Raw genomic sequence first — 11,611 nt, 5'->3', positions numbered from 1 at the left:
AGCTGATAAAGGCAAATCATTTACATTCGATAACCTGATTGTATGCAACACTGTTAGGTTGCTAAGTTGTTTAGTCATATGTTATTTGTCTTTCTGTGGGTTTCCCCTTAGATTACTATAGCAATACCAACAACAGCAATCCAGAGAAATCACATGATCGTTTAAATGCTGTTTTCATTGCAGTTGCAAAGTTGTATCTGACAAATTATTATTGAATATAACCGCATTTCTGCAGAAGACTTCTGATGCTCCACTGGAGTGGCCTACTTGCTTGCTTCATCGGTTTGCTGATCACAAGTTTAGCGATGGTGTTTGTTCCGATCTACGCATGGTCTCGGTCTTAATCATCGTGATCTCCTGAGTTCTCCTTGTACTGCGCTGTTTGGGTGTTATCCTCAGTGTGAATTGTGAGATATTACGCATGCAGGAGCCCTTTCTTCCTCTCTAAACTCTGTCCTGTTCTGTTCAGTTTGCCACAGAAGAACCCAAATCCAGTTAAAGACACAGGTCAAGGGTAATGAAAGTAACCAGGATGCATCTGACTACAACTGATCTCAGCATGCAAGGAAAAGGTACTTTTCCACAGTGCAGAAACTGGCTGCATGCCAGGAGTTCTAAAGGACTGCAAATTAAAACCAATAACATGAAGCCGCAACTTGGTGTCTAAATCTTTTTTGAATCTACATTGAGTTTTTTGCATGACCTTTTTCTAATTGCTTTGTCATTTTGTTATCTAATGCAATAAACCTACATTTGGGTTTTGGCACCACTTACTACAGTAAATGCTCTATTTGGCAGGCCTTCTCTTCATGCTTTCACTTCTCTATTACATGTCATATCGTGCAAGGGAAACAACAACAGGTTGTTTGCTGACTGCATGACTTCTTAGCTTACCCCACCTGCAGTGCAAGAAAACAGAAAGCTGATGACCAGTGCAGCATAAAAGGCCTGAAACGAAGAGGCCAAATAAAGCAGTTGCTGGGTGAATGCCAGTGAAAATAACTCATCAATTCAGTTAGATGTATGATTCAACGACTTACAGAGAATGAAGAACATTCAAAAATAAAAAAAAGCCTTTACTGGAATCTTTAATGTCTGTTGCCAGTAATACTGATAAGAGTCACTTCCTCTTAAACAAACATAACAGAGAAGTTTTTGCTGCTTTGCTTGCAGTCTCACTTTTCAGCCCAAGCCTAACCTTTCTCTTTTTCATGCGCTGAACCGAAACAGAAACCATCACATTAATAAAGTGCTTGATTTTTCGCGTCTCTTGGAAACAGAGAGCGTGAAGCACGGTTGAAGTCTCTCAAAAGTTTCATGAAAGAGAAACCACCGTGTTAATAAAGTACTTTAACAGTCACAAACACTGGAAACCGAGAGTTTGAGGTGCTATAGCAATCACTTTCAGGCGTTTCATGAATGGTGCAAAGTTGAGATGGTTTTTATAATTGGTGACTTTACATTGCAGTTTTCTAGTCATGACATGATGTTAGAAGACGTGAAGTGAATTATTACATGCAATATTTTAATCAACCTATGAAGTAAAGAATACAGATATTTATATCCTTATATCTCCACACGTGGAATACATGTACAACAAAACATGTATAACAAAATAACAACAAATAGAAAAATATGTTTGTTAAATATGTTACAAGCACTTGATAAGTTCGTTGGTCCCAAACTTGTGTAACCTCATGAATTCCCAGTCGGCATCTGGAGTTTCCGCAAACCCTCCGTCCCGAATGTTTGCTTGAGCATGGGGCAGTGTCCTGGGCAGGCTGTGACCAGCACCCTGCAACCTTCTACTTCATTTAGAAACCTCCTTAAGGACTCATCAAAAAGGTGGTTCCCTTCTCTGTACCCATCCAACAGCAGCAGAGCACTGCTGGATGTGGTTAGCAAAGTCCTCAGCTCTTCTGCTGATATCTTTTCAGTGAGGGAAAGCTGAGTTGTTATCTCTTGAAACAAGTCGCCCTTCACAGTGCTGCAGTTGACATATAAGACAAGATGGAGGACGCTGATATCAAAGAAGTCAGTTAGGGAGTGTGTGGACCCATCAGTCCAAGATGAGATGAGGATGTTGGCTACAGTTGTCTTCCCGCTTCCTTGAAGTCCCTCAAGAAAAAGCTTCTCACCAGCTTCTGGGAGTAAATCTTGGAGACTCAAAGTCTGGCCCTCACTGAAAAGAAGGGAGCAATAATTATGAACAATACAGGTCCATACAAAACCCTCTGCTTATGCCGCTAATAGCGACTAAGAGTTAACAAACTGACAGAAGACATTTTTGATAGTATGATAAAATATGTTTAAATCCAGTAAGACCAAGCCAAACAGTATATTACTTGTGACCTTGAGTTGTTAACCTGATCTAAATTCAGACCCCAATAATACAACACCATCTCATTTTGGTGTACGCTGCGGACATTTCTGCTTACACAACAAGATTAACTTTAGTTCCTTTATGTCTGGGGTTAGGATTTTTGGATGCATATTGTGTGATTGTGGAAATAACTCCTGTATTTACTAGTGATGCATCCTTAAGCGACCACATAGAATGAGAGAATGATCGGGCCCAGTATTGAGCCCTGTGGAACACCATGTAATTCTCAAAAATACTGTAATCCACAAAATTAGATTAGGTTCTCTTTATATTTATATGTTGTTGGAGTCAACCATAGCAAGCTTTGGACTACAAGGGAGCAAGCATTTGGAGATAATAAGAGTGAACAAAGATGTATGTGTGATGCGGTTTTCTCTCGACAATGGAGCAATTTGTGTAAAACGGGTTAAAGGACCTGTGTAGGATTTAGAAGCATCAAGGAGTGAAGGTACAGACTGCAACCAATAGAATACAAGCATGTAGGATAAACCTACAGTGGCCAACACGTCAAGACAAAAATATAAAGGTCCCTTGCTATAGCCAATATTTGGTTCGTCTGTTCTGGGCTACTATGAAAGCCTCTATGATGAAGGACTTTTCCTAAGAGAAAAGTGTGAATATGCTCCATTTCTGCAAATGGATTTTCCTAAATTCTAGTAAGTAAAAGTAATCTGTCAGGGCAAAGGAGGAGTTTGTTTGAATGAAATTGAATTTTAGCAAAGTGTTTCATCACAAAAGAAAAACAAAATGGGGATGACTAAAGGCTTCTGAAGTACTCTGGAAACAATTGTCAGTAAATGGAACAACGCTTGTTCCATTTACTGACAATGAGACCATAAAAGAGTTTAATGTTCTCACAATAAGGTTGGAAATACGTATATATGACTCACTTGTTTAACAGCCTGTGCGGCAGCTCCTCCACACTGAAAGCATCACAGTGACGCCTCGCCTCTGTGTCGAGAAAGATTTCGGAATAATAGGCTTTCAGACACGACTGCAGATTTTCCTCCACGTGACCTGCATAAATGAAAACGTTCATTGAGTCATTTGTTGAGAAGGAGTGAAATAATCATTATCATTTAGATTTAGTTTTCTTTTTTTTGTTACTTCGTTCATAAATAGCCGTAAAGAGTGCAGCAAAATGTTTTTTTGTGTAAATACACTTAATTGGTTCCAAGTTTAGATTGTTTATATGAGCGTTTTAATATAATTTTTTTTACATCAACTGAAAGAGTCACTTACCTTCATTAAAACTCTTTATCTCGCTCTCGTTTTCTTTCTCTATTTGCAGACCTGATGAAAAGGAAGAGCAACATGAGAAATCCAGCACAAATTACATTTACAGAAGTAGTGACCAGCTACCATCAGCAGAAAGCTGCAGAACCTTTTTTGTCCAAAGAGTTCAAGAGTTCGAACATTAGGTGTCCAAAGAGTGATGACTGAGACAGTGCAATAGTTAAAAAAAAAGACTCACAGGTTGAAGGAGACAAGGACCTGAGCCGATCATTAACCAGAAGGTTCCTGGTGCTTTGAGTGTTGCCAGCCCTGGATCCTGTCGGGAAACATTCATTTTAATTGTGTGTCAAAAGCGTGTTGATACAGCATCTGAATGAATACATGGATGGATGGGGCCATTATGGATGGTTTGTTTGGCACCATACACAGACTTAAAATAAATCACTCAGTAAAATGACATTAAAATTGGACACAACAATCTTCGTTATACTGCATGATGGGTTCTGGTATTGTGAGCGGCTCCTTGGTGTAACTGCTACTGCTCCAGACTCTGAATACATCCAACCAAGTTTAAATACTTGAGGGGTTGTATAGGTAATTTGTGGGGGTTGTCACCTCTATGGCCATGTCTGAAATGCCCCTAAGCAAGGCGCCAAAGCCCCAATCTGCTCCCGGGGCTCACTACTCTGTGTATGAATGGATCAATGGTGCAGAAAACTTCTAGTTGTGCTTACATGGCTAATAAAGGTGAATCAGATTTAGATATTACTAAACACATATGACATTCCCTTACAAATGGCTCTATGTACTTTATATTACGTACTCTTAGAAACGCGTGACATTTCACAGCTATACTTACAAGTACAAGCGTTTCTGATAACACTTTAAAACTCACAGGCAATTGCTTCCGGAACCGTAACTACTTATCATCTTCACACATTCAAATACAGTGAAATATGTAATAACTCTACCAATGAAATGACGGAGGTGCTTGTTTGGACAATAACACAAATAAGCACATGCTGTAAAACCACCGATGCATTTACAAATAGCCACAAATTCCCCTAGTACCTAAAGTAAAACTAACCTGGGTGTTTCCACAAAGAGACTGGTCGAGTGACACATTTTACTTCCAAAAAAGCTAAGTCATGCTGACATGAAAACATGAACACCAAGTCACATGCTGAGAGAATGTGAATTTCCATCAAAATCCAGAAGACACGCATCATGCTACTAAATCAAACATGTTAATAGTTAAAAAAAAAAAAAAAACACTTCACTTCCTCTTTCATTGCCAATGTGACTTAACATGTGTCACAGTCTCTGTGGGAAATCACAAGACAACAAATCCATCTGGGCATTAGAAGTAAACAATAATTGGCTTTGGGACAGGAAGGATATGCTGAGTGATGATTTCAGCATTCCTTTGTGTTGTCTGAGGTGGGACCGTTGACAAAGTGTGGGATGTTTTCACGTAGTTCTCTTAAATGGACTGTGACACTTAAAAATAAACCTGTGAGTAATAAGGAAGCATTGACCCTGCAGCCAAATAACTGAATTTTCTTCTCCTATTTCCTGCACGCACTCCTCCCCATACTGTGATCAAAGTCTTTTAATCAGAGTGCAGATTAAATGCACCACCACTGATTGATGTTTAATATTTAATCTTGATAACGTATATCTCTTGTCATATATCGCTGTCAACTGTGCATTACAGCTCCATATACATGTCCATGAGAATCCATTTGTTACTTGCACAGCTGCCATTTATCACTTTAATGTGTCATCATGGCTGCATGTTGCATTATTTTACCAGATGTGCATGGTTTCATATCTCATGTCTCTCATATATTGATGCCAGACAAAAAATTTAATTGGAAGTAGATGTTACTTCATGAGAGTTTTCTGATTTTCTACATTTTGTCTGCATACTAAATATAAATCGGAAGGTCGTTTACCTTTTTGTCGTCGGCAAGCGAGCACTGCGACACCAATGACAAGTATGATCGTGCCCAAAAACATTCCAACAATGAGAACACTGTTTTCAGGAGGGACTGGTATTTCATCTGCAAAGAGAGTTAAATATACAGAGCAGTTACCATCTGCTTATTTGGAAGTCAGTCATCACAATGTCTAGACAAATGTTTGCAGATACTGCAATAAGTTTAGCCACTATGGAAAGAACCAAACATACCAAAGCGCAACAAACTTCCTCTTTAATGGTCAAAACCAGAAATAATTGTAGCCAAATGGCCCATGCTTGTGTAATAGTTTTTGGTCAAATGTGCAAGCAGCGTGTCTTCTTTTACTTTCACTTTTCTTTACTTTTTCTCAAATTTACAGTGACTATTATTGAATAGTATAAGCTGTTTTGATTCAATTTCAGGTATGAAGCTGGAACCCAGACAGAAACACACTTTAAGTGTATCAAGTCCAAAGTTACTATATAATCCTTCACACACATATCATGAACAACATACACAAAGACGTGGCACATTTCCACACAAGACGAAAGCTTTTACAGTAACACCTACATACATGCTGAATTGTTAAACCCCACCTACACCTGTACTGAAAAACTGTGGGCAAGTGTTGGTAACCGTATCTGATGTTCTCTCACAGTGCTTTGATATAAAAAGGAAAATATGAGCATGACAGGAAGTGGAGATCAAATCATCTACAGATGATATAACATTTCCTGTCATGAATTTGGAAAATCTAAGTCACCTCACCTAACCTTTCACTCTGTTAACTAAAACACATAACCTTTCACTCTGTTAACTAAAACACATTATAATTTCAAGACAGTTCTGTTGGATTATAGATAAACTAGGGGAGGTAAAAATGTAGCAGCATAAATGCAGAGAGGCACACTCATTTTAAATGGCTCTTTGCCGTTAAATAGTTGGAATCTTTTATCTGTTTTGTAAGTTTTTGTGAACATGGTTGGGCCGATAATATATGGAAGCGAAGTGTGGTGAGTGATGACACACAATGAAGTTCCCCTGGCTGGACTTAACAAAGGGGAAGTTGCAGTTGCATCTTCGCACTAGCTGAGTATTTGGGGTATTATCTTGGAAATAAAAACTTACCAGGAATATGAAATGTTCCATAACTGCCATCTCTTGTAAAGTTACACGTGTAGTTGTGCTTGTCGGATGAGCTGACTTTTAACTGACTGGTGATGTTAAAAAGCTGGTCCGGTGTTGTTACAGTAGTGGTGCTGGCATTGTGATTCAGCATGTGTCCACCGCTCCACACAACATTGGTCTCAGGATATCCCTCGGACTGGCAGGTTAGCAGAACCATATCTCTTTCTGCTGCCTTCTCAATTAGTTTAGTCACTGTTTTATAACGTGCTGGGGAGAATCAAATAGAAAGAATTAGGACGACTGTGATATGACTTCAACATAAAAAACAAAAATCATGTACAGTTTAAAGGATCTTCAAAGCTGGGTTGTTCTCATCTGTAATGACCAGAGGCTCAAGGCTCACCTAAAAAAATCCTGAGTTTGAATGTTCACTATATTTAACTGCTGTGTTACCTTTACAGTCTTTTCTAATGGGGCCCTCAGATAGGGCTCTCATCAAAGCCACCAGACTCGAGTTTATTTGTGTTGTTGCGTGACTTTGGTTAGCTAATAAGCTAGTTCAGATCTGAATTAACGTGTCAAGACATCGAAGTCACATACCAGCAACCCCTGTGTTCTGTGAGGTAGATTACAGTGTTTTTAACAATTGTGTGGTGTCCCACAGGGCTCAATTCTAGGCCCAGTCATTTTCTCATTTTATATGTTCCCTTTAGGACACATATTGTTAAACACAACCTTCAATTCCATGTTTACTCTACACAAATGATTCATGTGATGGATAGATTTTGTTGCAGACCCCATCCAAAACAGCTCACTGCATCATCATATCTTCATGCTGATACTCCTGGCTGCTTGCTGCAAACTGGGGACCTGTCAACTACCATCACCCATGGGAAATATATGCTGACTGTGGATCGATATCTAATGCAACCCCAGTTCAAAGAAACCGCCACGTCCCCTTAAATTAGTCAGACCCAATTTTTTACAGACTTGAGTAACACTGGTCTTAGTTTCGTTTTCAAAATGAATCACACTCTGACTGCCCAGAAATGACCGTGCGCTGTGGCTGTTGAGCAAGACCATTCCCAGAACAAAACCTGTGGAATGTTCAACAAAAAATCTTAAAAATTACCACAGTTACACTGTCACAGTTCTTACCTATAACAGACAAAGATATACTTTTATAGTCAGCTCCTTCACTTGTTTGAACCAAACACTGATAGGTTCCAGAGTCATTGATTCGGAGATTGGACATCTGCAAAGTGACAAAAGAATACTCAGTATCATCATGGTCAAATGACATGTTTAACTACAGCTTTAAATCAAACGTGTAGCAAGAGCCCCTCTCTTTCTCGAGAAAGTCCTCAGTAGTTAACCTATCCTGTGACATCATACTGAATAGGAATTGGTAAAATGAGTAATGCCCTAAATCTTTACACAGAGGTAATATCTCACCGCCTCTCAGTTCAGGTATGTACTATTTTAGGATACACTTCTGCTTTTCGCCTGTCCTTCTCTCTGGGTATCCCCAGAGCACTCTCACGTGTCTTATTACAATGCAGCGAGGGCAAATGTTAGGTGGCCAAAGAATAGAGTGCTATTACATAAGCAAGAAATCCAGTAACATTCCAGTAAAGTGCCACTGCACCACGCTCAACACTTCCAGGTGAAATGTGACTCTCATGGCAGTATTTCCCAAAAGGAAGAAAAATGGGACTTACAGTAATGGGTCTTTAAAATAACCAGAGGAAATCATTCTTTATCACATCTTGATTTCTAACAGAGCTCTTGTGAGTTAAATAATTATCCCCAGTTTTAGTATGTATTAGCAACTTTCAACTGCCAATAATAGAGCAGTGTTTTCGCACCACTGCAACATCCCACTGTGTGTACTGACTAAGTGAACTAGAGCCAGTCATGATAGTTTGTTAACTGACTGCCTGACTGAGACTGGGAACCAAATGGGAAGCAGGCTGAAAGCATTTGGCGGTAAAGTGAACGACAGACCGATTAGAAGAACAGTGCTGCTGAAGCGGAAATAACAAAAAGAAGCAACTCCACCAAGTGAATGATTATGAACCATCACTAACCTGTAGCTTAGCCCAGCCGTCCTTCAGCTCCTCCATCAGAAGCCTCACCCGGCCCTGAAACCTCTGAGATATGGAGGTCTCTCTTCCATTTTCTATCTTGATCACTTCCTCAGCTGCGTTAGGTGTGATCAAGTGCCAGCTCACCTTCAGGTCAGGGCGAACAGTTGATACTTTAGGATGGAACCTGCAGCCCATCTCGACATTTTCTCCGAACTCCGAACGGTAATTGGCATACTCTGCCTCTACTGTGAACAAGACTGCGGGGGAAATAATACAAAGACATTTCCACTATAGCCATGACAAGTTTACTTTTACTTGTGATTTTATTCACAAATCTACAACCCACCTGAGAGAGCTGGCTGAAAAATGAAGGACAAAATTACAACAAGGACCCAGTCCATTGAGACCTAAGAAAGACAGAAACAAAGGGGAGTTTAACAGATGCTGAAATATTTGGGACATGACTTCATGTGAATGAAGAAGTCATGTGGTCATAAGAAAAAACATCATCTCTTGTTGGTGAGGCACACACTTACCGTTCCCATTCTAACTATGACTTAGCCCTGCTGCAAAGCAAATAAGCCTACTTCCTGTAACTTTGTTTTTAAATAGAAAAATATACAAGGGAGCTACTGCTAGACTTTTGACCTTTGTATATGCCCCTCTCTCCACACACACAAAAACATCTCTTTGTCATATTTGCACATACAGTTGTATCTAATTCTATTTGGAGATGTTCACTGTGTGAACTGTTGCTGGTATGCACAACATTAGTCATGCTGTTTTCCCCCTCAGTTAAATAGCATCTGCAGTTCTGCAGAAAATCATTAAATGTGGGTGAGCTGTCTCTAAGGCTTTGTCATCTTCTTGGCAACAGTGAAGCATGATTGAATTCAGAGTGCGCAGTGTATTGAATACACTTGCAAGGGGAAAGGGAAGGTTTAATGTGCAAGTTCAGTGAGACAACTGTGGTAAATGAGCAAAATGAGCAAAACACTTGATAAACAAGCTGAAGTATGATACAATTAATATTTAAATCTAAAACAAATAAGCATATTCAGTTTTACAAGAGCTAAATGAACATGAAGAGACACACCTCTACTATCAGCACTAACATTATTATTATTATTGCTATGTAGTAGTAGTAGTATGAATTCAGTTTTAGCAGTGCTTACCTTCAGGTCATATGACAGTAGTTTTCAGTGTTTCCTTCTTCCTTCAACTAACTATCTAGTCCCTCCGTGTCTTCTTTATAGACTTATGAAGGCGGACCTTAGCGGATGCAGAGGAATATCCCTCAAAACTTTTTGGCACTGCCCCCGATTCTTCTAGCAGTTCTCTCGCCACTTTAACCACACGGCGCCAAGCTTAATAGTAACTACGAACTCCGGCCGTAGTTCGTCTCTTATCAGGGGCTGAGAGTTCCCCCAAAACCGATTTGTGACTTCACATTTTGGAGCAGCGCCGAAGCCGAGAGGAAATAGCGTTCATGGAAAGCAGAGACAACGCATCTCACGGCCGTTTTGAGGGGACGGAAGTGCTCTGTTTACTGGAAGGATAGAAACACACTTCTTCACAAGGTTAAACAACAACTCCAGATCCAAATCTGTGCCAAAGACTTCCCCACCATACAATGTGCAGTTGACGGCTACTTGCAATAAAAAAATCAAAAAAAAATCAGCTGAGTCAGCTGTTGTTTCCGCTCTCGGTTTCCGTGAAAATAACGTATCCTCATTGAGCCAATCCCTCTGCGCATTTCCACACTATTTACTGTAGATAATAAACCAGCAGATCTCATACTTAATAGAACACACACACACACACACACACACACACACATATATATAAATAAAAGGAAATGTCACTGGTTTTAAGTTCTGCAATCAACTTTGAAATGACTCATTTTGCAAGAGCAATTCAATGTTTAGTCTCTATTTGTTTGAGTTTGAGGTCATTTGATATGTTTTACGCAACATGTTTCATGAACTCACGCACATTTTGTATGTAAAATCCAAATTAAATCTCAAACTACTTGGCTAAAACAACAACAAGATAAAAAGACGAAGTAAGGAGAATAAGAGGGAACCAAACATGTGACAGAGGCAACAAAAGAGCAACCCATTGTCAGCAGATGAAGGTGAAAGTTGGTACTTGTCATCCGTTCTGGTAAAAACCATAAGCTGAGTCACACTGTGTGTTAACAAAGTTGAGAATTTAGCTCCACATTACCACCACTGTACCACAATAGCTATAAGTTAAGGAATAAACAGAAACTAAATGTGTTTTGGTGTGCTCAAAGGTACTGATTTCATTTGAATTCTGTTATGTCACAACTTACTTTTTTCCCTCTCTTTGCCAATACACATTGCACCACAAGTACAGTGGAATTTACCGTCTGTGTCATTAAATAAATCTTCTTCTTAAAAGTACCACACAAAAGAATAACAATAGCCCGGAGAATCAAGTTCAGGCATGTCAACAAGTTGGTGATAGTAGGCAAACCCAGCTTCGGGAAGCTGGGTTTGCCTACTATCACCATCTCCAAGCGAAATTCCCAAGTATGCATGAAAAGGACTTCCAGTCATCTCACTAATGATAGCGGGCGGAAGCTATCCCATCGCGCTGTAGCATGACAGAGTGAAACCTTTTGTGGGCTTTCCGTCACTTCACTAACTGGCTTTCCTGTACACGTTCAGACACAGTTAAAGCCTGGGAACGTGGCAATGATACAGATCTGATTTTGTGATTTGATCTTGTCGGTTCCACTCTCTCATCTAGAAATCCCTCGGAAAATCAATCTGAAGCGAAAC

The 11,611-nt window shown here is 39.7% G+C and overlaps 1 protein-coding gene across 2 annotated transcripts; it reads right to left on the bottom strand.

Annotated features, from left to right (window-relative positions):
* Positions 1–737: 737 nt before the first annotated feature.
* LOC311507791 (uncharacterized protein) lies at positions 738–11,391 on the bottom strand. 2 transcript variants are annotated; one of them, XM_084572299.1, is made up of 10 exons: positions 9,977–11,391; positions 9,148–9,208; positions 8,802–9,058; positions 7,870–7,966; positions 6,712–6,978; positions 5,578–5,685; positions 3,858–3,935; positions 3,626–3,676; positions 3,274–3,400; positions 738–2,182 (listed from the first exon to the last, which is right to left on the bottom strand). In XM_084572299.1, the coding sequence occupies exons 2-10, from the start codon at positions 9,200–9,202 to the stop codon at positions 1,696–1,698; spliced, it is 1,527 nt and encodes a 508-aa protein (XP_084428425.1). In that variant the 5' UTR covers positions 9,203–9,208; positions 9,977–11,391; the 3' UTR covers positions 738–1,695. The 2 variants fall into 2 exon arrangements, with proteins under 2 accessions (XP_084428425.1, XP_084428426.1); XM_084572300.1 differs by lacking the exon at positions 9,977–11,391 and having other exon boundaries at positions 9,148–9,712.
* Between the last annotated feature and the right edge of the window lie 220 nt (positions 11,392–11,611).

This window comes from Chelon labrosus, assembly GCF_963514085.1.
Source record: "Chelon labrosus genome assembly, chromosome: 22".
Lineage (NCBI taxonomy): Eukaryota > Metazoa > Chordata > Actinopteri > Mugiliformes > Mugilidae > Chelon > Chelon labrosus.
Note: the sequence above shows the minus strand (reverse complement) of the source record. Positions and strands in the feature narration are given on the sequence as shown.

What these genes read in the sequence shown, in the direction of transcription:
- LOC311507791 (XM_084572299.1), bottom strand. Translation starts at nt 9,202, where the DNA reads ATGGACTGGGTCCTTGTTGTAATTTTGTCCTTCATTTTTCAGCCAGCT. An exon ending in TATATCTTTGTCTGTTATAG is followed by an intron (nt 6,979 to 7,869) that starts GTAAGAACTGTG and finishes GATTCTCCCCAG; the next exon opens with CACGTTATAAAACAGTGACT. An exon ending in GATAAAGAGTTTTAATGAAG is followed by an intron (nt 3,401 to 3,625) that starts GTAAGTGACTCT and finishes TCATTTATGCAG; the next exon opens with GTCACGTGGAGGAAAATCTG.